The 26,458-nt window shown below is 35.4% G+C and overlaps 2 protein-coding genes across 3 annotated transcripts; both read left to right on the top strand.

The window, feature by feature from the left end:
- Positions 1-476: 476 nt before the first annotated feature.
- Positions 477-22,627, top strand: LOC124446353 (leucine-rich repeat-containing protein 51-like). Its single transcript, XM_046997203.1, has 4 exons — positions 477-725; positions 934-977; positions 19,977-20,141; positions 22,056-22,627. The coding sequence occupies exons 1-4, from the start codon at positions 626-628 to the stop codon at positions 22,326-22,328; spliced, it is 582 nt and encodes a 193-aa protein (XP_046853159.1). The 5' UTR covers positions 477-625; the 3' UTR covers positions 22,329-22,627.
- LOC124446354 lies at positions 13,513-15,442 on the top strand. 2 transcript variants are annotated; one of them, XR_006948409.1, is made up of 5 exons: positions 13,513-13,625; positions 13,822-14,210; positions 14,337-14,499; positions 14,634-15,058; positions 15,131-15,442. XR_006948409.1 is itself a non-coding variant. In XM_046997204.1 (4 exons), exons 1-3 carry the CDS (start codon positions 13,541-13,543, stop codon positions 14,358-14,360), a joined length of 498 nt encoding a protein of 165 aa, XP_046853160.1. In that variant the 5' UTR covers positions 13,513-13,540; the 3' UTR covers positions 14,361-15,058; positions 15,131-15,442. The 2 variants fall into 2 exon arrangements, 1 of the variants encoding a protein (XP_046853160.1); XM_046997204.1 differs by having other exon boundaries at positions 14,337-15,058.
- Positions 22,628-26,458: the final 3,831 nt, after the last annotated feature.

Consider the following 26,458-nt stretch of genomic DNA (forward strand, 5'->3'; position numbering starts at 1 on the left):
ATTCTCTTAACTTGAAATAATATGAAATTTCTTTGACATTGCCTTGATTTTCCAAAAGTAATTTCGCATATGCTAAGCGCACGTATATAGTGCATACCTGTATTCTATGTCATTCAAATTGTTCAGTGGTGTTTAGCAACTTAACTTACCTTATGCCTGTATGGTTATGTAGTAACTTCAAGTTGTAAGAAGAGGCTTGTTGTAGATTGGAATAGATAATCCTAGCTAATTAAGTTATAGCTTTTCTAGAAAGTCTGGGGTATGGCTTAACACATTTAACATGAACAGTGGAAAAAGTAAAATATAAAATCTTTCAAGCATTTCTCAAAGATCGTATAAATTTCATCAATTCGTGAAAAGTTCTTCAGATTTTCATGATCTGGTGGACAAAAAATCGAAAAGCAAATTCCTAGAAAGGATGGCACGGAAAAGCACATTTCCGCCATACATATATTGTCATGGTAACAGGCCTTTCCAATTTGTTGACAGTTGCTGTGTTTCAAGCATTGTTCAAAAGTCAATCTCTGTTTCTGTTTCACAGAATTCAGTTTTCGCCGAAGTTTGATCAAATTCGAATTCTATTAGAAATGGTATTCTGCATGGGTTTATTGCAGTGTATGTTAACATGTTTACGCAAGCAAGGTTAGCCCCTTGTACTGTCGATGCGATGAACTATTCAGCACCACCATTGGATTATTCATTTCGCTCTCTTACGGCTTTTTCAGGTTTGATTTATTTTTCAATATGTTTCTAATGAATATTTTGAGGTCAAATTATAAGCCAGCTGAAAACTGCCGTATGCCTAATTCGAACACTAGCTATTAACTTACATTCACTATTCGTGAGTTCAAATTCAATATGTCAACTTCGCCACTGCGAGTTGTCGCAAGGTTTTGAAAAAAAAATCACATAATTTCCACCAAAATTTTTTAGATGCCCTAGAAGAAGAGCCAAGGCCTTGTTTGCGAAGCATCCTGGTAAGTCTTGGGTACTGTTTGTTGGTGACGATTCTCAACTCTCGCCTTTGCCATAATAATAAAAAGCCTTTCGTGTTTGTTTGGTTACCTTGCATAATGACCGTAAATAAATTAATGTTCTACTTTATCGAAAATTAAATGAAGTGATCGAAAATTTAGACACAATGTTTATATCTTATAACTAGATATAGACACAATGTTTATATCTTCCAGTAGAAACGCGAGGATATAATTTCATTGACCCTCAGCCTTCATGTAGTGTAATAAGTTTCCATTGAAATTATGAATGTCAGTTCCTACAAATATCAATGCATATACTGCTTCAAAGGAGTTTTACTATGCTTTATTACTATGACTTTCAAAACTGTATGTATGTTTCACTTTCAAAAAAAAATTGATTAATTGTTGGGAGACTACAAACGTAAACTAACTATATCCATTGTAATAACTGAGCGTCACTTAGCAACACATTGTCTGCCAGCATTGGATACAAATATGGATTAATCACCCTGATGAAAGTCAGAATGAACGTCTACAGCAGGGATTAACTTATTTTACCCTTGTGATAGAACATATATTTGAAATTAAATTTGTTCAAAGCTTGATAGCACACCATTTGGATGCACCACATAACAATTTCATTATTTTTCTTATTTTTAGCTAGTGTTTCACACATTGTTAATATAATCAAATAAAACATAGTATTTTAATTAAATTCTGAGTTTTAGTCAGAACATGGATATTCAGTTTTATGCCTAATGATATGATCCTGTCCCACAACTACACTTTTCTACACTCATCCCCCATACTTCTAGTTAAATTGTATCAGTGTGCAATGTATAGTTAGTAAGGGTACTTATAGAAATAGTGGTTGAAATTAGCTTCAATAAAGTCCAGAAAAAGGTGCAGTAATGTAACTCAGATAGTTACTAAAGCAATAAAATACAGTTGAGTGGACTGTGATCGCATTAGATATTATATGCATGACTGCTGTAGCATAAGGTAATACATTGCATATTAGATTGCCATCATAGCATTTGACCAATCACTAATACAAAAAAGTTGTGATTTAAGAAATAAAAGATGTTTATTGTGTTTGTTCAGGCTTATGCAAATCAAGCACACCTTAGTGAGAACTTGAGAGCAGATCAGTGCAAGCTAGAGACCAAAGGTCAAGGTTTGCATCTGTTCGGGAGTTCTCACAAATGCCTTAAAGAATTGCATAGTCCAGCGCAAATACGAAAAACATCTTTCATTTCTTTAATAAAATAGCAATAATGCAAAAAAGACAAACATTTCAATTTTTCCTCCAAAATGTATTCATGATTGATTAGCAAATTCTCTTTGACTGATTGATTGTTTTGATTGATTTGATTGGTTGAGCTCAGGTGTGTTTTGCACAGGCTAATGCAAACAAGGCTCTAGACCAAATACCGCACGTATTTTATTGTTTTTATTTTATAACGATTTATATCGCATAGCTATGTCATGAACCCTTAGTAACAAATTTTCATTTTCAACTTGTATTAAATTATGTAGTTTTTTTGAAAATTTTTATTTATTGCATTCATGACCTGAAGTGTCTGTTATTACACATTTTGTACACATAAAACAATTTGTGTACAAAAAATTTCTGATAACTATTCAGAATTGTTAAACAGACAAATGTATATCAAACTTTTTTGTGTAATAGAAATTAATGACCAACATAAAGTTTTAATTAGAGCCATAGAAATAGACCAAAAAATTGTAAAATTGAATTTATTGTCACGTTTTGTCTATACTCAAGACATCTTCAGACAAATAATAAATAGGATGTTAAGACAAGATATTATATTTACAAAAAGGTGTTGAATTAGTACTAAAGGAGGCGGTGTCAAATGGATTATATGATAAGAAAGTTAGGAAGTAAAATAAAGAGAAATTAAAAGAGGTTAAGTGGAATGGAGTTTCCTTGCACGTTAAGTGAAGGCTTGTATTTATTGATTAGAAGGCTCTCATGAATGGAGAGTTCATAAGAATCGTTAGAAGAGGAGATTATTTTAAAGTCGTTTAAGTTTGGGGTGTGTCCAGTTGCGTTAATGTGAGCAAAAATGCTTGATAACGTGGGGTGGGAAACTTGGTTGCCTGCAAGGGGGGATATTCCCGAGTGCTCCGAAAATCTGGTGTGTAGATGACCCACATACGAGGCGTTGCAGCTTCACACTTGAATAAATAGACTACACCAGATCTCAGAGGTTTGGGAATTTTGTCCTTAAAGGGAAAGAAAGAAGAGATACGTTGGGAAGAGCAGAAAACAAATTTGATGGATATATGTGGGAAGGCTGCTGCACAAAGGCTATTGATTTGTGTGCGAATTTGAAGGGAGTGCATGCCGGTGGAAGGAAGACAAAAATTGATGGCATTTTGTGAACAGTCAAGATAGGAGGTTTGGAGGCAAAGGTGTTGTTAAGGAAGCGACGTCTGATTTGGTCAATTATACGTGAAAGAAAACCGTTTTTGGTGAATGACTTTCTCGTAAATTCGAGTTGTGTATGAAAATTTTCGTAAGTAGAAAAAGGATGAAGATGCGGTGAAGTAAGCAGGAGACTAGTGAAAGTTTGTAAGTAAGTGAGATGAAGCTGTGGAAGTTAGTGAAGAGGCCAGTGAAAGTAGGTTTGCGGTAGACGGAAGTGGTGAATTTTTCATTTGTGCGAGATATGTCAATGTCAAGAAATGATGGTTTTCTGTTTTGTTCGACTTCAGCTGTGAATGTGATGTTCGGGTGTTGTCGGTTCAGATAGTCAAGAAAGAGAGGGACGTGATCGGAGGAATGAAAAAGTAAAAAACAGTCGTCAACGTAGCGTCGGTAAAGTATTGGTTTGAATGAAGAAGGACATTTATTAAGGATTGTTCGTGAAAAGACATGAATATATCAGCAAAGACAGGGCCCAATGGAATGCCCATAGCCATACCATCAATTTGCTGGTACATTTTCCTCCTTAAAGGGAAACCTCATTCTTTCCCTTTAAGGACAAAATTCCCAAACCTCTGAGATCTGGTGTAGTCTATTTATTCAAGTGTCGAAGCTGCAACGCCTCGTATGTGGGTCATCTACACACCAGATTTTCGGAGCACTTGGGAATATCCCCCCTTGCAGGCAACCAAGTTTCCCACCCTACGTTATCAAGCATTTTTGCTCACATTAACGCAACTGGACACACCCCAAACTTAAACGACTTTAAAATAATCTCCTCTTCTAACAATTCTTATGAACTCTTCATTCATGAGAGCCTTCTAATCAATAAATACAAGCCTTCACTTAACGTGTAAGGAAACTCCATTCCACTTAACCTCTTTTAATTTCTATTTATTTTACTTCGTAAATTCCTCATCGTATAATCCGTTTGAGACCGCCTCCTTTAGTACTAATTCAACACCTTTTACTAAATATAATATCTTGTCTTAACATCCTATTTATTATTTGTCTGAAGATGTCTTGAGTATAGACAAAACGTTACAATAAATTCAATTTTAGAATTTTTAGGTCTATTTCTATGGCTCTAATTGAAACTTTATGCTGGTCATTAATTTTTATTACACGAATTCGATTTCCGCTCAGCATGTCTCTAGCTACTAAATCAAACTTTTTTGTTTTTCTTCTAAAAATAGTCTAAAATGTATACATGATTGATTTTCAAATTTTCTTTGATTTATTTATTTATTTTATTTGTTGAGCTCAGATCTGTTTGCACAGGCTAGTGCAAACATTGCTATAGCCCAATCACTGCATGCATTTTTTTGTTTTTGTTTTATAATTTCTTTCGACAATTCCTACCCACTTACTGGGCTCCAAATTAAAATGCCATTTCTATTTAGTGCTCCTAGAAGCTTGAAAATTGACACTGTGCTTCCATGTCTAGAATCTTTCGCTAGATTAGAGAATTAAGATATAACATCTGTGATCTGTCCATAGCTCTCCAACCAGGGATGATCTCACTTACTGTTTAAACGCCTATCCTGACCATATCCTGCGTGGTCATCTTGCAGTTTGTAGGCGCAGACGGTGGAAAAATGTTTTCATCTGCTTGAAGAACTACTCCATTTTTGCCAATGTTCAAGAATGGGGGAACCATGGGGGTCGTGGATGTACTGCAATCTTCAAAAGTTAATCAAAGGGACATGATCTCTAACAAATATTCCTATATGCGAGCTATAATTATGCATCGAAGAGCAATTGATTTTAAAGGAGGTTAATACGGCATAACATGCAAATAACTATTTTTTTACGGTGTCCTACAAGGGACACAATACTTCTATGCGAAATATTATGTTTTTCATTGAACAATTAAGATTTCCACGCAAAATACTATGTTTTCCATGGAACATTTGTTGCTTCGTCGTACAATATTGCTTGTTTTCGGTGCAAAGTTCAAACTTGTGCGCGCGCATGAGTTGATTATAATGCAGTTAGGGCCTGTTCGTATGGGGTGGGATAGCCCACCTAGCCGGGATAATGACGATGCAGCGAGATCCGACCTTGTAGAGTATTTTATAGGTTTTGCATCTTGTGTTCATATGGAAAGTGAGCCAGCCCGGTTAGGTGAGATCTCGGTATGAGGAAGCCGGGATCTCTGTCAAGTGGGATGAAAATATTCCATATGAACACAAATTAGTTAGCGTAGCCCAGTGAGCCGGGATAAAAACAACACTTTGGAACACACGTGACACGAGGCACGAGTCCCATAAACAAAAATGGCGGAAAATAGTGAGCTTGCTGTCAGTAAACAGACGAAGAAAAGAGCATTTCGTTGGAATTCTGAAATGATTCACAACTTGATAACATGCTTAACTGCTTACAAATCGCGGATGGAATATCAAGCGATTGATTTTGACGCGGACAGACCGGCTCAATATAAAGAATTAAGGAAAGAAATGGCTAAATTGTACGAGGTCGAAGACATTTCGTTGTTTGGTCCAGTGTCGTTAACCTCTCCAATTAATCCATCTGAACACAATGAAAAGAGTAGAAAGGAGTTTTTAGCGATGCAAAAGAAGAAGAATTCTCAAATACAAAAGGGTCATCAAAGGATCCAAGAGAAAGTTAAAGAAATTCGACAAAACTTCGCAAAAGCTGTAACTGCTGGCACGAGGAGTGGAAGCGGAAAAATTGTATTTGAGTTTTACGATGAATTGGTTCGTATTTGGGGAGGATATCCCTCCACAGAACCTCTTCCTTTTGGTATCGATGCCGAAAGTTTTATTGACGAGGAAACATCAGAAAATGTTACCTTGTCAGAACCATTGGAGAATTTAACCAGTACATCTACTCAAGATATTTGCTTAGAAAATGAAAATAACGGAGACAAAGAACCCCCAAATATTTTGAAAAGAAAAGCAGAGAGTCATGTTCCAAAATTAATCGACAACAAGCGGAAACATCTTGAAAAGACATTGTCTGCAGCCTAACGTGACAAGATGTTATTAGATGAGGCCAGAGAAGATATGAAATTCCGCAAAGATCTGGCAGCTAGTATGGAGCGTTCCACTGAATCTTTCGCCAATGCTTTGGAAGGAATAAGCTCTATGATGTTGCAACTTGGCAAGAGTATATCTCAGTCAGTTGAAATGTTAGCACAAGCAATGGTACAACAGCAGTATATGCCACAACAACAGCAGTATGTGCCACAACAACAGCCTGGTGGTGTTAATCACAACATATTTTACCATAACCAAAGTATGTACCAAACAATGGGGATTCCCCAACCTGTATTTCTACCAAACAACTAGACACAAAATGGAGAAGGAAATCCACAAATTCAAATGAACAACAAAGGTTTTAATAATTAATATGCACTTATTTAATATTTTACAGGTCTGGTATTAAACATAAAGTTTTTTTTCTGTTTTTTAAATGTCAGACTTCTGTACCAGGTAGAATGGCATGTATATAATTAGTCAATAAACGTCTGACAATTTCACCTTCTCCATTATTACAAGAATACACTGGGTCTGGGATGTTGATATTTTCTTCTTCATTTCTTTTTGCATGATTAATTTGCATGGTTACTAGGTTCTCATTTATATAAGCTGAGTGTTTCTCGCAATAGTTATGCAACACAAAGCAAGCATAAACTAATATTGGTACCTTTTCTAATTTAAGGTCAACCTTTTTTGTTAAAACTGCCCATCGTGCTTTCAGGCGGCCAAAAGCACATTCAATAGGATTCCTAGCTGATCTTAACAAATTGTTGAAAATGACTTGCTCATTATTTTCACATGAATCATATTCCTTCATACAAAAGGGGGTTAGTGGGTAGGCTGGGTCACCAATTAGATAATTCGGAACTTTCTCATACCCTTGCAAAACTGATTGAAAGACTGCTGGCAATTTTCCTTTTCGTAGTTTGTCATTTATTGATGAATTGGCAAACACTTTGGCATCATGAACACTGCCTGGCCAGTGACATTCAACATCCATGAATGTTCCTCTGTAGTCACATACTGCTTGGACGTTCAAAGAATGAAAACCTTTGTAATTATAATAGTCTTGTGGATTGTTTGATGGGCAAATGATTGGTATGTGTGTGCCATCAATGCAACCAAATGCTTGTTGCATGCCAAATTTACACTCAAACTCTGCTACTTTCATTCTCATCTCATCTATGTTTTTTGGAAGATATACATAACTAGGGCCTAGCAATGTCACAATAGCTTTGCAAGTTTCAAATACTATGTTTGATGTTGTATTTATTCCAATACCAAAAGCATTCGCCGTCATACATAGAGAACCGCTGTCTTTCAAGAAGTATAACGTAACTGCTAATTTCTTTTCGGCGCTTATAGCCCTTTTGTTTGGACCATTTAGATTTGGAGCAATTGATTGATGCAACATTTCGGTTAGTTCTGTAAAGGCTTCCTTGGACATTCGAAAGTTCTTTTTCCATGTCTCCTGAAGGGCTATACCATACAGCATGTTTTGCCACCATTGATCAGTACGGCCAGGCTTGAACCAGCAACTTCGCTTGGCACGTCGTATTCTTCTTTCTTTCAATGTCTTCAGTCTTTTAAGGAAATAGCTCTGCCTTTGAAGATTAGCTCGACAATTTGCTTCATGTTGCCGCTTTTCGTTCAATTTGTGAAGCAAAATCAAACCGCACAATTCAATAAACAAAGCTGTGAGAGATATCAATTGAGTGCAAAGGAAGAGCAAAAGCTTGTTTTTGTTCGTCATTTTGAATTATTCGCGCGTTTTAACGGCTTGGTCCCAGTCTTCAACGAGTGCTTGCTCGGTAAAAGCGGGCTTGTAGGCGGGATTATGAGCGGGCTTGTTAGCGGGATAGTTTTTGGGATGGTCTCATATGAAACGAATTTAACACTCAACTCAGCAAGCATAGCCATCCCGGCTAGGTGGGCTATCCCACCCCATATGAACAGGCCCTAAATATGACGCGCCAAGCATTTCTTTATTGCGTTAAAAGGAATATTCGCTTGTATAAATTACGTCGTGCAAACTTTGATTACATATATTGGCAAAAGCTTGCTCTATTTACATTTATTCTCATCCTCGATTTACATTTATTCCATATAGCTGCATTTACATTTATTCCAATGCTGGAGACCATTATTCTGTTGTTGAATTTAAAATATTCTAATCTGATTTTAAAATGTCCTAATTAAATTCATAATGCTGCGCGCGCGCGTCGAACCAAAACATCATGGCCGACAAACGACAAAGTCTTGCAGCTGCTTGTGAACAGGCTGCTATTGCTCTCCGTTCAATTCAAAGTATAACCAGCGAAGATGTTCAACGGATTGCTGCAACTACGTCTAATACTTCAGATGCAGAAGCAGAGAATCTAACGTCTATCCGTGCTGAATTGGCGCAAAGGTTTCCAAGCTATCGCCCATCGCCATCGGCATCCGGATCTGGAATTTCTGTTCAAGGCAAACATAGCGATTCAAATAGACAAAACAAGAAAAGAACGTGGACTACTAGAACAACAACCAAAGAGGAAGACCTAGTACATCTAATATTGTCTATAGAGATTTAGTGATCATTCCCAATCCTGAAACGACAAAGGTCCCAACACATAAGGCTCGTGTAGCACTTGAAAAAAATAGACTTATCGTGTCAGGTTTTCCCTTTGACCGATCTTGGGATGCTGCCACCTTAAAATGCAACATTGAGCTACAACTACCAAAACGTCATGTGCTTTTTGAGTATATGAAGGTAAGGTTGTTTGGAATCCAGCATATCTTGACTCAATAGCCAAGGGGTTGTCCTGTATCCACTTAGTACTAACTTATTTAAACTTGTTCAAATTTTAAACATCCCTCTTCTTCTTTGTACACAATGGTAGTTTTTTTCTTCAAGTTTGCTAATTTAATAGTCTTAAACCTCGGGTGAAAGTCAGCATTTATTTTTAAAACCAATGTTCATTTGATGCTAAGCTCTCTGATTTCTGTAATCTTAGCTAGTATGTATAAATTATTGACCTGCATAACTTTTAAAATATGTGAAAATTGTGTTTTTATTTAGGAAACCAAAATTAGATTGCTATTTGTACATAATAGCAGATTAACACCCCCTTCCTATTATATATGCAAATGTAAGCATTTATCATCCACATGCTTTTATTACATACGTATGAAATGGGCAAACCCCTGCATGACCAGTCTGTATCTCCAATGTTGTGAAAGTTTTACACACCAAAATCTTAAAATTTTATTTATGTGATCATGGCTCATTTTGTCAACACCTTGTATGATCCTGCCAAGATCGTGATTCATCTTGACAAGACTTAGGAAAGATGTTTCAAGGTCTTGGCAAGGTGCTTAAGCTGTGAATGCTAATTGGTGATTGATTCTTATGTTACACAATAATTGGTATCAAAACTTTTATTTCACCCATACTTTTTACAGGCATGTTATGGAGAACTTGTCAAACCCAAGTTTGCTAATGGATGTTCAATAAATGCAGATGCTTTGCTGAAAGTCTCTGGACAAGGTGCTGTGTATGTTCGTTTATTGGAAAAGCATGCTGTGTTTGAGTTAGATTGCAGTTCTTCTGACTCTGATGGTGAAAGCCTTATTCAAACTACAATGAATGTCTGTAAGTTAAAACTCACGCTATTATTTATTTTATTACTATGGTGCTAAAATTTGGGTGCACATATAAAAAATATATTTTCTTTAAAAATTAGATACAAGTCGTGCTAATGACAACAATTATCAGGAGGAATTGTCAACACCAGTCACAACACCAACTATTAAGAGCTCTTCCTCTGAGAATTATCAAACACCATTTGAAGGTAGCATACATATTTAGGTATGCCTAGGTACTACTATATTCTATTTTTGACTATATGTTTTCCCCAATTTCAGAATTTTTGGTGAGTGATGGTGAGTTTGTTGCATCTGTTGATATTCAGTCTGATACAGCACCACAAGTACTTGCTACTCCTGAAGTCATTTCTACATCCAACCTTCCTGTGTCATATGCAGCACAAGAATCGACAGATGCTATACAAGAATCGACAACCATCACACTTCACAGATCCAATCTTAGAAAGGAGCTTATGTTGATATTTCTTGATGAGGGCATCTTGAATAAGTTTGTAGTTGTAAAGATGGTCAATGATCATGGTAATGAAGAGAAAGGTGATGGTGATGGAGTTTTTCGTGATGCTCTTTCCCTTTTCTGGCAGGACGCATACATTAGCTTGATGTTAGGAGAAGATGAAAGAGTTCCGTGCATACGACATGATATGAACAGAAGCCTTTGGGAAGCTGTTGCTCGCATTTTTCTCAAAGGATATCTTCAAGCGAATTATTTTCCTGTCCAAATATCTCAAGTATTCATTGTGTCTCTTCTTTTGGCAAAATGCTATTTTTAGAGATGTATTTGGAATCCTTTAAAAGGTACATCTCAAGGGCAGAGGCTGAAGTTATTGAGAAAGCACTTTCGCAAGGATTATCCTTGGATGATGATGATTTTAAAGATTTCCTTACAGCCTTCGACTGCAGAAAGGTTGTCAAAGAAGAGAATCTATCTGATATTTTGATTGAATTGGCTCATAAAGAGCTTGTTCAAAAGCCAAAATATGTTGCAGATTGTTGGGAAACTATCCTTTCAAAGATTAAGATGTTTTTTCCAACAGTTGATACTTTGGAAATGCATTTCTCAAAGTTGAAACCTACATCAGCAAAGATTTGTAGAATGTTTATTGCAAATCCAGAAAGCTCAGCAGAATCAGAAAGTATGTCGCATTTGAAGAGATATGTTAAAGGATTAGATGATTCTTTGTTACGTAAATTTCTCAGACTTTGTACTGGTTCTGATGTTGTCATTGTTGAAGGTATTAAAGTCACATTTACATCACTCGCTGGAGCAAGGAGAAGGCCTATTTTTCATGCATGTGGCTGTGTAATTGAACTACCTTCAACGTATGAAGACTTCTGCAATTTTAGGCAGGAATTTACTAACATCTTGAATCAGGTGGATATAGAAATGGACCTGGTATAGACGAGAATGTTTATTAATTCTTTAGACATATTATTTAATGTTAAGGACTAACTCGTATGTATACATACAATGATACAACTACATGCACATATGGAGTTATTGTTCAATTGTTTATTTTGAGCATAATTTTGTTTTACAACTTAGTTTGCTATATTCATATATCAACCAATATTTGTTTGAAAATTGTTGCCAATGTACTGCCTGTTACCTAGTATTTCTTCAATAAGATTTACCGTTTGTAAATATGCCATAACACTGTCTCCTGATTCAGCATTAATGTTTTCTTTTACAAAGGAAATGCCATGATTGTTCAAACCAGTATCAATCACAGGAACTGTCACTTGGTAATCTGCACAATCAACATCAAGTTGACCTTCATTGTCAACACCATAAGCTTGCATCTCTGCTTCATTTGAAAAGCTATCAACACCAGTGTAACCTGAATTTAAACTTTTCAGTACACCTTGAGTAATTAACTGAATTGGCGAACGATTGTGCTCTGATGAGAGTGGGTGGTGTTGCCATTGCTCAACAAACTCTTCAAGTGATTTGTTTATTCTTCTTTTAAATATGAAATGAAGTGCAAACATGTGCACTTCGTTTAAAGGATCTAAGAGTCCTGAATTCTCCAAATCATTGAAAACAGATGCATAAAAGCACAACACTCCAGCATACACATCTCTGTGTATTCTTTCAACTCTGCAGTTATGAACAGAGCTACCAGTAATGATACTACCCCGATTTAAACCTCTTTGTTCCAGCATATAAGTAGCAACTCCGAAATTCTCCATGCCATGGTCACTACGAACTCTTGATGGCAGTCCATACTTTCTCACTCCTTCCTTAAATTTTTCTAGGACTGTGTTGCTTCTATTGTTATCTGCACAGTGCACATAAACAAGTAATCGCGAGTAACCATCAATGCAGCAGTGCACAACAAACCGATATCTTATTAACTTATGATTGCCGTCTATGTGCCATAAGGCGTTTGGGCAAGGAACTGAGTATGTTCGTCGATAGATAACTGGTCTCCATCTTAATGTAATACCAATTGGATCTACTCGCCTTAAACTGTCTCGTACTTTTCTTCGTTGGACACGTATGTGTCTACCTCGCAAGGCTCCCACCAGCCTACGCTCACCAATATTTGGAGTTAGTTTTTGTATATCTTTAACGACACTATCCAAATCTTCACTGGATATTTGAGACCATTGTAAGTCATAGTCTACATTTAGACCAAACTCTTCTCGCTTTCTTGTTATTGTAGTTATACTAACACCTAAAATCTTGGCAATGGTTCTCCAATTAAAGTGTAAAGATCTTAAAAATTCCAGTTGTTCTTTACTGACTTCAATTTTAGGACGACCAGGACCATTACCTAACTTTTTTTTTCGGCATGAAAAACCCAAATACGTTGTACTTGGCCGTTGGCGACGTAGGATTCCGCATATTTCATCAACATTTTGCATAAGTAAGACTAGACGAGTCTTTAGTGAGTTAAATTCCCCCTCGTGTGTTCTCGTTATTTCTGAGATGTGATCAGTCAACATGCGTAACGTTGCTGATGCCTCTACCAGTCGCCTAGTTAAAGCCTGCAAGATCTCCTCGTCTGCACTTTCTAAACTTTCGTCAAGATGGTAGACTTGACTAAATATAGATTTAAGTTCGTGAAAGAAAATATGCAATCCTCGCTCATTGCGCTCTCTCGGATGATTTACACTACCACTTGTCGCCATTTTGTTTTATCTTAATGAGCGCGCGCAGCATTATGAATTTAATTAGGACATTTTAAAATCATATAGAATATTTTAAATCCATATGGAATATTTTTAAATCATATGGAATATTTTTAAATCATATGGAATATTTTTCAATCCATATGGAATATTTTTAAACCATATGGAATATTTTTAAACCATATGGAATATTTTAAATCCATATGGAATATTTTAAATCCAATATAGAATATTTTTAATTGAAGATTCAGATATATTAAATAAATCGAATAAAGATATGTTCGGCGCGCCATACCTAAAAGTGGAATTTTTATTGCAAAATGTTCTGCCAAAATTGTGGAACAAAGCTTTTGGATAAAGCCAAATTTTGCCACAACTGTGGATTTTGTGCATTATCAGATTTTGGTAAGTACACAATTCTACAGTTTAATAAAATACAAGTGCACGAACGTTCGTTCAATTGCAAAATGGAAGTTGTTCATTCTACTTTTTATATTTAAAATCTTCTTATCTATGCCTTTTATTCTTACATGTTTTCTCCTATTTTTGGCTGTTGTATTATTTTCTGTAACAACATATTTCAAACTGTGTTTAAACACAGAAATAGGCTCAAAACCTTCAAGCAAGACCATTGGAGTAAAACCCCTTTCATTTGAAGAGTTCCTCTTTAAAGAGATGTGTGCAGAAAGGTGGATAGACCCAATTGGCAAGTTATCAGATAATGATCAAAATAACCTGGAAAAAACACTCATTGCTGAAGAGGAAACTGGACAGCCAACTGTTGCCACTATGCAAGAAGTGGTTCATCTAATTCAGGACAATGTTAACAGAATGTCGACCAACAGATTTACCATTCCTAGGCAATTAGATTTTGCTGATTATGTGGATGCACGGAAACAAAAATGGTTTGCTGAAGGAGGAAACCTTAAAATTTGTTCGCTGGTGAACCTTCTATTGATGGTGGTGGCCGAAGGAGGGAGTTTTTCACAGGTGAGAAAATCAGTGAAGATTTTTTCAATTTGTACTGTACAACTGTGCAAAGAAACCAATATGTAGTAATTTGAATGTTTGTTTTATACCTTGTTTAATACTAAGTCTGTTCCATTGTATTGACAGATGTCCTACAACACATTAAGTTAACTTTGTTTGATGCAAAAGGTTGTCTGTGCTTCTTGGCAAAGAATGTGTTTAATTATATGGCGGAAGGGGTAAATAGCATACAGGCCAACAACTGGTTGGAGTTGGTTCATGATGCTAATTTCAAAGATGAAATTGAAAGGTAAAAAATATGCACTCATTAAGAAAAGCAAGCAAATTTCACTTTGAAATATCTCAAAGCTATGCTTAAAGAATAGAAAAAATTTAACTCTCATTTGTTCTACTTATTACCATAGCATTCTTAATTACATTCAGTTAGTTAAATGTGAGAGTGATGAGGAGCTGAGGACATTGCTTTGCTCAGATGACATGATGAACATTCTGCAATCAATTGGCTACAGGGGTTTTCCCTCCAAGGAGAAATTGGCCTTATGATTGACCTTTAAATTGACCTTGTTGTAGGTCGATTGTATTTGCAGGAATTGGCCATATGCTAGCAATGATGGACCAGTTAAAATCTGGTCTTACACTTTTTGGGGTTCTGCAGCAAATTCAACATCACCAGGAGATAATGGCATCAATGCTTACACTGGATGATATTGCTAATTTTTGCTTGACTGCAGACATTGTTCTTGAAAATATGACTGTAGAGATCAGCCTAGAAGGAAGCAACAAAAACCAATTGGAAATAAATGTCCACAAATTTTTTTGTGACTATATTCAAGAATTAGACACAAAAGGTGAATGGGAGATAAATGCAATTGTACCTACTTTAATGGCTTTTGACTATCTTACACATTTTTCCTTTATAGACACTAGCACTTCATTAAAAACGCTGTACAGATTGATCACTGGAAGCCACTCTGTAACAACACTGGGAGCAGAAAAGCACATCACTGTCAAATTTAAGCATGGCTGCCCGTGAATTGTAAATGACGTCCAACTGCTGCTACATGTGAACCAAGTATCTGCTTTCCAATTCACTTTGATAACACCAGTGTGCGAATTAACGGTATGCAATGTGCAATTTGCACATCGTTTTAGCTAAAATGAAAACAATTGCACATCACTTTTTCAAACGATATGCAAAAAACTTCTTTATTGATTACTACCACATAAATTGAGGAAAGTTTTCAAGCTTAATCTTTACTGATCTTTACTTCATAAACGAGTGCGCTGCACGACATTAAAATCCATGTTGACACAATGTCATCAAATTTTAAAGACGTTGTCACTTTGAGACTGGGAAGTCTGTCAACAGTCAACATACATGGTGCTTATATACTTATGACAATTTTTGCATTTGCGTTGTTTTGTAAACCGTTACGTACTGTTTTTGGCATCATAGTTATTTTGAGTATTTTCAGTAAAATCAGGAAACATTTTGATTTTGATTCTTAAAAGAAGACAAAAAAAACTTAAATAAGTCACATTTGAAAAATAAAGCAAAAGGAATTTTGATTTTAAATAAGCCTGACGTGAGAAAAAGAAGCCAAATTTGGCTCAAAACATTAAGCCAAACTGGCGACCTTGATTAGCCATACTTTTTGCTTTTACATATTGTTTGTAATATGACATAAATATGATGTTTTTCATCGTAAGTAAACATCAAGGATGTTACTGTTAATAATCAGAAGGCAAAAGTATATTCGGTTATTCTCTTTTCACTTTTGTCTTTCTTGCCATTTTCGTCGAAAGGTTGTAGCTACCAGCAAAGTTAATACAGTAAAAATAATGGATGGAAACATTAAATGCTGACTTGTTTGAGTGCTAGGATGATGGCCAAGTGGTGAATTTATTGCGCTGTAAAGATTGAACAAAAAAGAGTAGAGAATAACATGCACAACAAATTTCTCTCATACATATGTGACTGGATCAGCGGTTGTAAAGAAAAACACTGTCGTAAATCATATGAATTTGTGCACGTTTAAAAATATTAATTTAGCAACTAGCGCTGTATAATAATTAGCCTAATATCGATTTGATTATGCCTCTAAAGAAACACTTTTGTCAAAAAAAATTGCACGCCGTTTTTTCTCAACTAATTCGCACACTGATAATACTAATGATTTTGAGTTAGCGATGGACAATGCCTTACTGGAGTATTCAGGATTTGGTTTTATATGAACTTGAAAACAAAGTCCTTCGATGTACATAAGATATTGTTCTGTTGTTAAAAGAATACTTTTTGCAAACTTCTCAAGTACTTCATATTAACTACACATAACTCATCAAATTATCAAAAACATTTGCAGCATCATTATAGTCTTCTGGAAACTCTAGTTGTTGAATATTCACTAAGTAATTAAAATAGTCTTGGAATATTTTCCCATTTTCTATTTCTTGCTGTGCAATTCTTATTTCAACTTCCTGTAGCTTCTCATCAGGGACTTGGACTAGACAATCAAAGCCTACATATTGCTCTGGGATGGAAAACAATATATCAGATACTCCCGAGACAGTTTCATGTCGCGACAGTTTTATATGATGTGTATTCCGATATAATTGCACTTCGTCAAGAGAACTTTGAACAAATCCATTAAAGGCAAACCATAAACATTGTTTAACGTAGTCATCACACAAGTTCAGCTGCCTTTGCTGAACAAAGTGTTTAAAAAACTGGATCCACCAACTTGTGCATGACTTTTTAAGATGTGTCCACCAGTTTTCAATTCTCTGATTATGGGTAGATGCCCCGAATGTATGAGCTTGTTCTCCTTCCATTGGCCAATTATCATTGGCTCGAAAGTATCATTGAGCAGGAGCAATCACACCATTTTCAGTACCACAATCAGATCTTATTTGAAGTGGACAACCTCTGTATCTTCTAACAGCATCCAAGTAAAACTGTGCAACTGATTCAGGAGCATTGTTTGACTTTACCACTTCCAACCATAAAACTTTCCGGATGAAGACATCAACAGCACCATGGATAAGAAAACCAAATGGCTTCAATTTATCATATCCTGTTGGTAGCCAATTATAATTCAAATGCTAAATTTTGTCACTGAAATAGATATATAACCAATTTTTTATGAAAAAACATACCATCAATATGCCAGCATTGATTTAGACCTTGAGAAATATGCTGACGCCTTTGAAGCCTTTTCTTTCTTCTTCTAATACTTGCCTCTGGGTCAAGTTGTCTTAGAATTGTCGCAACAAGTCTCCGGGGAACATGCACATAATGTTTAACTCGAAGAATGTGCCACATCCTCCGATAACCGGCTAATGAACCTCCAGCAGCTTGCATTTCTTGCCTGAGAAGGGTTCTCACATAGTCCTCAGATATGGTTTCATTTCGACGAAACAAATGATATGATTTCAAACGTCTTTTGAGAGTACGAACAGTCAATTCAATACCATGTTTCGTCATCAGCAAACAAACAATGAGGTCGTATTTATATCCAGCATGAAAATAATTTTCAATAATTTCTCGTTCATTCTCTGTTCTTAACAAAATTATATCGCATTTAAGGCTACATGTGAATAATAAACAGAATTTAGTATTTAAGAAATATCTTACCCGTTTGTGTAATTCCACATGAAGGACAAAACATAATGTGAACTTGACAAGGAAACTCCACTAAACAATGTTTACAAGCTGCGATTCGATGGATTCGATGGGCTCGATCACAATGCTCTTGATGATCCATTTCTCGATCTTAATATACGCGCGCACAAGTTTGAACGTTGCACGGAAAACAAGTAATATTGTACGGCGAAGCAACAAAAGTTCCATGGAAAACATAGCATTTTGCGCGGAAATTTTTAATGTTTAATGAAAACAGAATATTTTGCATGGAAGTATTGTGTCCCTTGTGGGCCACCGTAATTTTTGCCCCTATGTGCAATACGATCTTTATTCTACTCCTGAAAACTTAGAAAATTCTTTAACCTTTAACGGGTTTACATGACTGCGGAGCGTTTTTAGGAACGATTTGTCTAAAGCCTGGGCCACACTATCGTCTATATTGACGAAAACGAAACGAAAATTCGTGCACGAAATGCATGCCAGACACGACGAAAAATTACAAGCATGTTTGCAAAGCCAAAACTTTTTTGGACAATAAGCAAGGGGCGTTTTTGACGGATTAGAAAAAATGGCGATATCTTAAAGAAAAAGATTACTTCTTCTTAAGAAAAAGTTACTGCTTTTTCAAATACCAATCAAAGTGTCGCCACCATTTCCAATTCGGCTCGTCAGTGGCAGCAACACCAATAGCTCTTCTAAGATCGTACTGCCTTTTGTACTGCATGAATGAATCACGCAGATTAGACCACTTTTTCATGATAGTGTCAACTGTAAAATGTTTAAAAAATAATGGAAATGCATGATTTGATATAAAAAGTGTGTCGGCGGACTATCTGTAATTTTATTAAATTCATCCAAAACATCTTGCCAGTGATTTTTTTCTTGTTCCTCGAGTCCTTATAATTCGGGTGACTTTTATCATACAAAATTGGTTTTTCTTGCATCAGATTTATCAAAACCTCTTGCCACTCCGCCATGTTTGAGTACAAAGTCTGATATTATTAGCCAATAGTATGCGTTTTCGTTGACGAAAAAGGTCAAAAGTTCAACTCTTCTAATATGCACGAAAACGAAATTTTCGTTCAAAATTTTCGTTGCGGCAGTTTTCGTTCTAATTTTCGTCGATATGGACAATAGTGTGGCCTAGGCTTTATACATCCGCTGAGTCTGACAAAGCTGTGGATATCCGTGGGCATTCAACCACAGTATAATGAATGTACAGTAAGTCCACTTCGTGTGAATTGGCTGCTCTATGTTTACTTTGATTACTGGATGCGTTTAGCCATTTCATCATTCCTATTGGTCAAAAAAACGATTTACTTGCTGCCTCTATTGTAATCACATGCGTAATAAGATATGCGTGGCACGAAAAAATTCAATGAAATGTCTCTAAAAAATTCAATGGAATGTCTAATGTATTTCAACCCAATGCTTTGCAGTTGATAGTCTATCGCGAGAAAATCTACATCATTCGAACAATTATTTTGAAAAAATGTTTTAATTAAAAATATTTTCGTCACACAGAAAATTATCTAAATAAACAACAAACACTAAAATGTTTGCAAGTTTAGTTGTGCTACGTAAATTTCAGGGTGTGGTTCTGCGAAGGTTGAGCAATTTACTGTAATTGGACGCTTCAAAAATGTCTTAAAAGAGAAAAAAGTATGATTTGAACTGGACAATCAATGAAATGAAATATTGATTACAGAATTACAAAATTTTATGATCGTAAAGAAAATATCACCACATTTTGCACAAATATGAAAAAGTATCCAATGTTTAACCCTATATATCCAGGCTTCGTGCAACCTGCCCCAAATCGTTAAGCATATTATTTCTTGCTGGTTTTTACATTCAATGAACACCGAAATATGGCTAGCTCCGGCACTGGTAGTTTGCGTATATTCATTTATTAAAAATCTTTACTACTTCGATTTAATCATAAAAATTTCTCAATTCGCATGTTCTATAAAACTCATAAACACCAATTTTAGTTAAATTAGCATTCTTTTGTACGTCCTTTTTAAAATTATTCGAATTTTCCTGCAAGAAAATATCGTTTTTTAAGAAAATGTAGTGAAAATCAATAAAATCAATAAATGCAAAAGTTCTTTTCCTTTTAGAGAGAAGGTGGTGACAAGAAATATAAAACAAATGCAGTACGTTTGAATAACAACGCTCTGTCAAATTATAATGACTTCCAAGAAACACTTGAAGCACTTCTTGTTAATCCGTCTCACCTTTCGTGGTTGGATTTGTCATTCAACAACTTGACAACGATCGATAAGGTATGAGGAACTCTTAGTAAAAGAAATTGTTTGAGTGTTTGTGACGTAAAAATTTCGAGTCATTCAGAAATTCATGGAAGAAGAAATCATTTGCTTTCAACGCTCATAGCACTCTCATCGTACAATAACACACAGTATCTTGCGATTAGCACCTATGTCAGGCAGGTAATGGGCAATTATATCCTTGACGTAATTTGTCCTACATCTTATTTGGTAGTACATTATTGTCGATTTGAAAGCCATATTATGAGTTGGACCATAATGCTATTCTTCTAGCACTACTCATTTGTCTAGTTGCTCTGTTTCAGCTATTTGCAACAAGATGTAAAATACTTGGAACGCGAATTTAAATTTGTAATGTCGCGTGACTATTTCACATGAAACTTTTCTGACAAACACTATGGTTCCAAACATAGTACAAAGCTTTAAACAAACACTTGACTTGCATTTTAAGTTCTTTAAATATGTTTATATATTTGTGATTAGTCGATATCTTTCGCAATATAACTTTTATTCAAGTTGCCATTAGCAAAGACCACACATTGGCTTCTTGATTATTTAACGATGTAATTAATAAATGGGCCCATGCGTTTGAAGTCCAAATGACATCATTTATAGAAAACAAGAAATGTGATTGCTTTTGTTTACGATGTTGCTTTATTTATGATAAAAAATTTGCGTTACTATATAATACTTGTTGTTCGAAGAAACTTGATAATTCACGATGATTTTCCATCATTTGATGTGAATGAAATGGACAAATTTACCTGGTCTTTGATTTCTACTTTAAAAAAGATGATATGCCACTACTTTCTTGAGCACTTCTTCTGTTCTCTGACTTCAATCAATGTACAGTTTGCATTGTGCAGTTTGCGATGAAGTGTAGTGGCGTTTCCAACTCGATATTTGGGGTCTATGACATCAACAATAAACAATTGCTCTACAATTGTTCAAAGGGAATACACGCTCTGAAGTTGTAATTCGTCTGACTTTCTAAAGGATAATAGTCAGTTTGTTTAGACCAGTTGGTGAGCACATTCTATTGTGAATGTTATATAAAAGGAAAAATACATAACGCTGCTGTGTCAAGCTCACCAAGTCTACTAAAATTACACCGTATTTCTTTTCTTGTCTTTCTTTCTAGCGGTATTTGTCATTTTCTTTTCTTTGTTTGGTTTTTTCAATTATTCCAAAACTCATTTTGGAATCTCTTCCGCAACTATAGTTTGCATGTCGATATCATTTTTTCCCCTTCCATCTGCACATGCAGTTACAACATCCTTTTCCTCTTCTCTTCAACTTTTATTTTTTTCAAATGGCATTTAACTCATTAGGTTCTGTAGATTTCTTTTTTTTTATCTTTTTCCTTTTTTTGTTTTAAAAAATTGTAGAAACATCATGGAAATCGGCTGTGTATATTACATTTTGATTGCAATGACTAAGATGAATAATATAAAGAATATTCATGGAGATATAATTGCTCATGGCTCCATATTTTAAGATCCTGACCCCTTAGCTACCAAAGATGGAATTTACAGTATAATCTAAACATTGATACGATTATATTATAAAGATTAAATCATGGTTGGTTCGTTTGTTCTACTTTTGTTATGTAATCTTGGAAGAGGATTGAAAACAAACTTGTTCGGGTTGCTTACTCGTTTGTGTGCAATCCTTCTAAACTTGTACATAAAAATCGTATACACTCACCAACCATGAATTAATATATTTGTATGCATGACGTCTTGTTCGTGTTATTTTCAAACTTTCTCATCCATTTAGTATCTTTGTCTGATATATCACTTGCCGTCTGCTGATGAACCGATGGTTGCAATTTCTTTGAAAGTTGATGCTTACCGTGGACTCAAATTATAAGTCTGTAGATTTTTTCAAAAACCGTATTCTTACTTGTAGGGAATACTGCAGTTCTCCGAGTTAAAGGTTTTCAACTTACATGGCAACGGGATTGAAAAATTGACTGACATCGATAAACTTGCTTCTCTACAAAAGCTAAGATCTCTTACTGTTCATGGAAATCCTGTGGAGGACTCAAAAGGATACCGACAATATATCATAAGCAAAATACCTCAGCTTGAAAAATTGGATTTTTCCAAAATAACGAAAGCTGATCGAGAAACTGCCAAAACATTGCTAAAATTTTGTTCAAAAAACAAGAACATCGCTTAAACTTTGACATTTATATTAATGTTTTTCTCACTTTTGATCTTGATGACGAGATAAAGTCATTGACAAAGCGTGTTTACTTTTATATTGCATCGTTTAATAATTCATATATAATATTGTTGGTGAAAAACAACCGTAGTGATGGCTGCAAAAATCTTGTTTATAATTCGCTTTCTTAATGCAGCATTATTATTTAGAGGAGAATTAATTGTCGGCACAATACCATTGTTTTCTCCATACATTTCTCGATTTATGTACTTTGGTTTAAATAAAATGCGTTGGACTTCTCTAAGATCATTCAATTTCGTTTTAAAATTTGTTTACTATAATGAAGGAAATCTTTAACACAAATTTTATTCCCTTTTTGTTCTCACAAATATTGGTCACTGAGATTATTAGAAAATTTACTTAAGAAGGACAAAATTGTTTCCACCCTATATTGTTTCACTAATATATCGGGAATTACATCCCGCGCAATTTAATTCATATACTACCGTTGATTTAATTGAATCAGGGATCAGGTCTTTGAATGAGAAGAAGTTTTTGATTTTGAATGATGTGAAAATTAGTCGAAAGTCAATATCTGTACAGAAGCGTTTCATAATGTTCTTAAGCCTGCGCTGTGTGTGTCGTGAGTAATGTTCAGTGTATGGTAGTTTAAAGTACTGAGTTGTTATTTTGGAATTTTCGTTTGTGATGGTCGTGATCGTCGTAGTGTCCAGTTTGAGTTTATTGTTATTTCTGTTGTCGAGATATCATTTTACGGTTCTGTTAATAAAGTTTTTGATTTTGAATGATGTGAAAATTAGTCGAAAGTCAATATCTGTACAGAAACGTTTCATAATGTTCTTAAGCCTGCGCTGTGTGTGTCGTGAGTAATGTCCAATGTATGGTAGTTTAAAGTACTGAGTTGTTATTTTGGAATTTTCGTTTGTGATGGTCGTGATCGTCGTAGTGTCCAGTTTGAGTTTATTGTTATTTTTGTTGTCGAGATATCATTTTACGGTTCTGTTAATAAAGTGTAGTAGGAATGAGTTTCGTAAAAGAATGGATGTGTTCTTTTTTGTCTCTTTGAAAGCCATTGTTCGTATTGTTAAAGTGGTACTATGACGAAAATTTTGCCTCTCGTTTTTTTTTCATAGATTAATAGTGTATGTAAAAAAATCTCTTCTGGCGAAATTTTAGCGCAATGTATTTCATGCTGCTCGAGTTACGTAGCGATAAAGCTTGAACTTTAAGAGCCGCCATTAAAATGCGCCATATTTGAATTTTCAAGAAAGAAGGTGCTTGTGACGTCATAGTCTTAACTCGCGGCTGTTTACAATATAACACTATATACAAATAGAGATTTAAAAGGTTGTATAACTCAATTTTTTTAACATGCCTTCAACACGCTGTGTCGTGCAAGATTGCAGTAACAAGTCTGATAGAATTACAGGCATTTCATTACATAAAAGCCAAAACGACGAGTCTTTGAGAAGAATTTGAGTTAAATTTGTTCAGACGAAGCGCGCAAACTTTAATCCGAGTTCGCGCGAAATTCGATTTATGATTTGTTCGAATCACTTCTCGGATGATTGTTTTGAGCGTTTATTCCATTTGGGTGGTATGACTAGACGGCTGAAACCTGGTGCCGTACCTACTATTTGGAAGAAATCACAAACACCAACAACGTCAAGAGAGCGGCGTCAGGTTAGCACAAGTTGCAATTATTATATACTTACACATATTGCAGATGATAAATTTTCACAATTTGAGAGAACCAATAATACATCCAGGCAAACTTTCAATATATAATATACATTTATACTAAGGTTTTAGAGGAAATACAAAATGAAGTGTCTGTATCATGCGATGACCTTTGGTCTTTAAACCTAACGAAGCTGCTTGAAGAACAAATTCGTTCAGGCAAACTTCGTTAAAGCCAGGGTGATCCAAAATGCATTTCCTTTCATCGATTTCGAACTGATACATTTTACCACGGCATTGCTCTATTTCCATGCAGCATCGGCACTCTTGAGGGTTGACAACAAGATCCAACGAACAATGGCCACATTCACACCTTTAATATTGGCCAAATTGTATGTTTCCATAAAGTTATCATAGCTAACGGCAGACGATTCAGATCAAAGTAAAACACTAAGAATGACATCTTACCATGAAGTAACATCAACACGGGCATCAAAACGATCTTGCAGCATGTCTTCAACCCGCCGTTCTTCTGCGACTGCAGCTTCGTACTCAGCAATTTCATAGGGCGAAGCAAGCGGTTCAATATTATCGGCAAATGGCAAAATTTCCGAATTAGATTCGTCCGAATTTGCCGTCATGAATTCCGATGAAGAAATCGATGCGTTTGTCTCGATCGAAGACTCAGAAAGCGAGCTAGATCTCGATGAATTTGACATTTTTTTGCTCTATTTATGTATTACTTTGTATACTTTCCAATGTGCGCGTCTTGCCGTGTTAAGACTATGACGTCACAGACCTTTGCTGATTGCAAATATTCAAAATGGCCGATTTTAATGGCGGACATGAAAATTAGACATTTCAAATGTTCATAACTCCCTCGTTATACTATTATTTTTGCTTAAATTTTACGAAAGCAATAATTGATATGTGTTTAAACTATTGAATGCTAAAATCGATGATTTTTTAACGTTCAGTTTTCGTCATAGTACCACTTTAAGTTTGTATGCTCTGTCGATTAGTGTGCGTATAAGTCTGGTTTTGTATGAAGGTGAAATGAAGCTAAAATAATTCATCAGAAGTCGTGTGTATGTTGGTTTGTAATATGTAGACGTTGTACAGGTGTCATGGGATTTTGTTAGTAAAATGTCAACAAATGGTAGTTGATCTTGTTGTTCAGTTTCGAATGAAAATGTAATGTTTGCGTGCTGTGTGTTAATGTAATTATAAAATTTCATGGCCTCAGATACATTTGACGATCCAAGATCACAACTCCGTTGCTATTGTCCGGTTTGAGAATAATAATGTTTGGATTGTTTCGAATATTTTTAAGAATGGAATGTTTTTTGAAGTCGGCTGATGTCGGGTGATAGATGAGATGTACGAGTGAGCGATGTGTGCCAGTTCTGTTTTGAGATGCGTGTAGTCTTCTTAATTGCGAGTATTGTATTTTATAGTTTTGTAGATTCTTTCGAATGTTGTCAGAATGTCGGTTGAGTTGAGTCGCAGTGGTTTAATGCTGAAACTTAGACCATTTTTCAAGAGTTCTAGTTCTTCGTTTTTTAATTGGTGTAATGAAAGATTAGTTATCGCATCGTTGTGTGTGAATGGTAGAGCTCAGCCTCTGTTCCTCGTGAGATTACTTAGTTTTCATGATGTGTAGTAATTGTCTTTTGTAGGTATTTGGTTGCATTTTTTTCCAGAGCTTTGTTTAAGATACTCCAGTCGAGAGAGGATAGATCAATCTTTAAACTTGCTGATATTTTCTTTACTTCATTCGATAAATTCCGTTGTTCCTTTATTCGCTTTTTGATTGCACTGCGTAATAATCTTTTGCGTATCGCAATGTTCAAGTTTTTAAATTCAACACAATATTTAGTTTGTAACACGCTCCCCATTAATTTATCTCGTTCCCTTATTAGTATATGTAATAGCAAGGTTTCGAGTGTAATTTGGGAAAAACGTGCACTATCAAAATTGCACAAGTCCGAAGGACGAGTGGACGAGTGAAATTTGAAGTCTTTGAAAATCTCACGAGTGCATGTTTTCCAAGTTGCACTACAAACCATGCTATTACATATTAATAAAATACATAAAAAAATTTCTCAATCCTGTTGACTTTTAACTTCAGCGTACGTACATTCAGCCGGCTAGTTATTAATATCGACCTTCTCGTATATTTCAGTTCCGTCGGATATTACTTTTCACAACACCATAGCTTCCACACACACCGCTAGAACACGGTATCTACTTTTAGCAGTGTTCATATTTGTATCCAGAAACATCTTTAAAACGGTGAACTTCACACTCATTCGCCAAATAAAATCTACTTAAAACTTACGCCAGTCATTGTAATTGCTTTGTTTACAACAATGTAACTTTCCCACCCTTGAAATGTTTTATTTTGAATGGCTCTTTTGTTACTTCTTTCTTTGACTAACCAA

The sequence above is a fragment of the Xenia sp. Carnegie-2017 genome, unplaced genomic scaffold (assembly GCF_021976095.1).
Source record: "Xenia sp. Carnegie-2017 unplaced genomic scaffold, XeniaSp_v1 HiC_scaffold_22, whole genome shotgun sequence".
Lineage (NCBI taxonomy): Eukaryota > Metazoa > Cnidaria > Anthozoa > Malacalcyonacea > Xeniidae > Xenia > Xenia sp. Carnegie-2017.

What these genes read in the sequence shown, in the direction of transcription:
- LOC124446353 (XM_046997203.1), top strand. Translation starts at nt 626, where the DNA reads ATGTTTACGCAAGCAAGGTTAGCCCCTTGTACTGTCGATGCGATGAAC. An exon ending in CTCTCTTACGGCTTTTTCAG is followed by an intron (nt 726 to 933) that starts GTTTGATTTATT and finishes AAAATTTTTTAG; the next exon opens with ATGCCCTAGAAGAAGAGCCA. An exon ending in ACTTGACAACGATCGATAAG is followed by an intron (nt 20,142 to 22,055) that starts GTATGAGGAACT and finishes TCTTACTTGTAG; the next exon opens with GGAATACTGCAGTTCTCCGA.
- LOC124446354 (XM_046997204.1), top strand. Translation starts at nt 13,541, where the DNA reads ATGTTCTGCCAAAATTGTGGAACAAAGCTTTTGGATAAAGCCAAATTT. An exon ending in TTGTGCATTATCAGATTTTG is followed by an intron (nt 13,626 to 13,821) that starts GTAAGTACACAA and finishes GTTTAAACACAG; the next exon opens with AAATAGGCTCAAAACCTTCA. An exon ending in AAGGAGGGAGTTTTTCACAG is followed by an intron (nt 14,211 to 14,336) that starts GTGAGAAAATCA and finishes TTGTATTGACAG; the next exon opens with ATGTCCTACAACACATTAAG.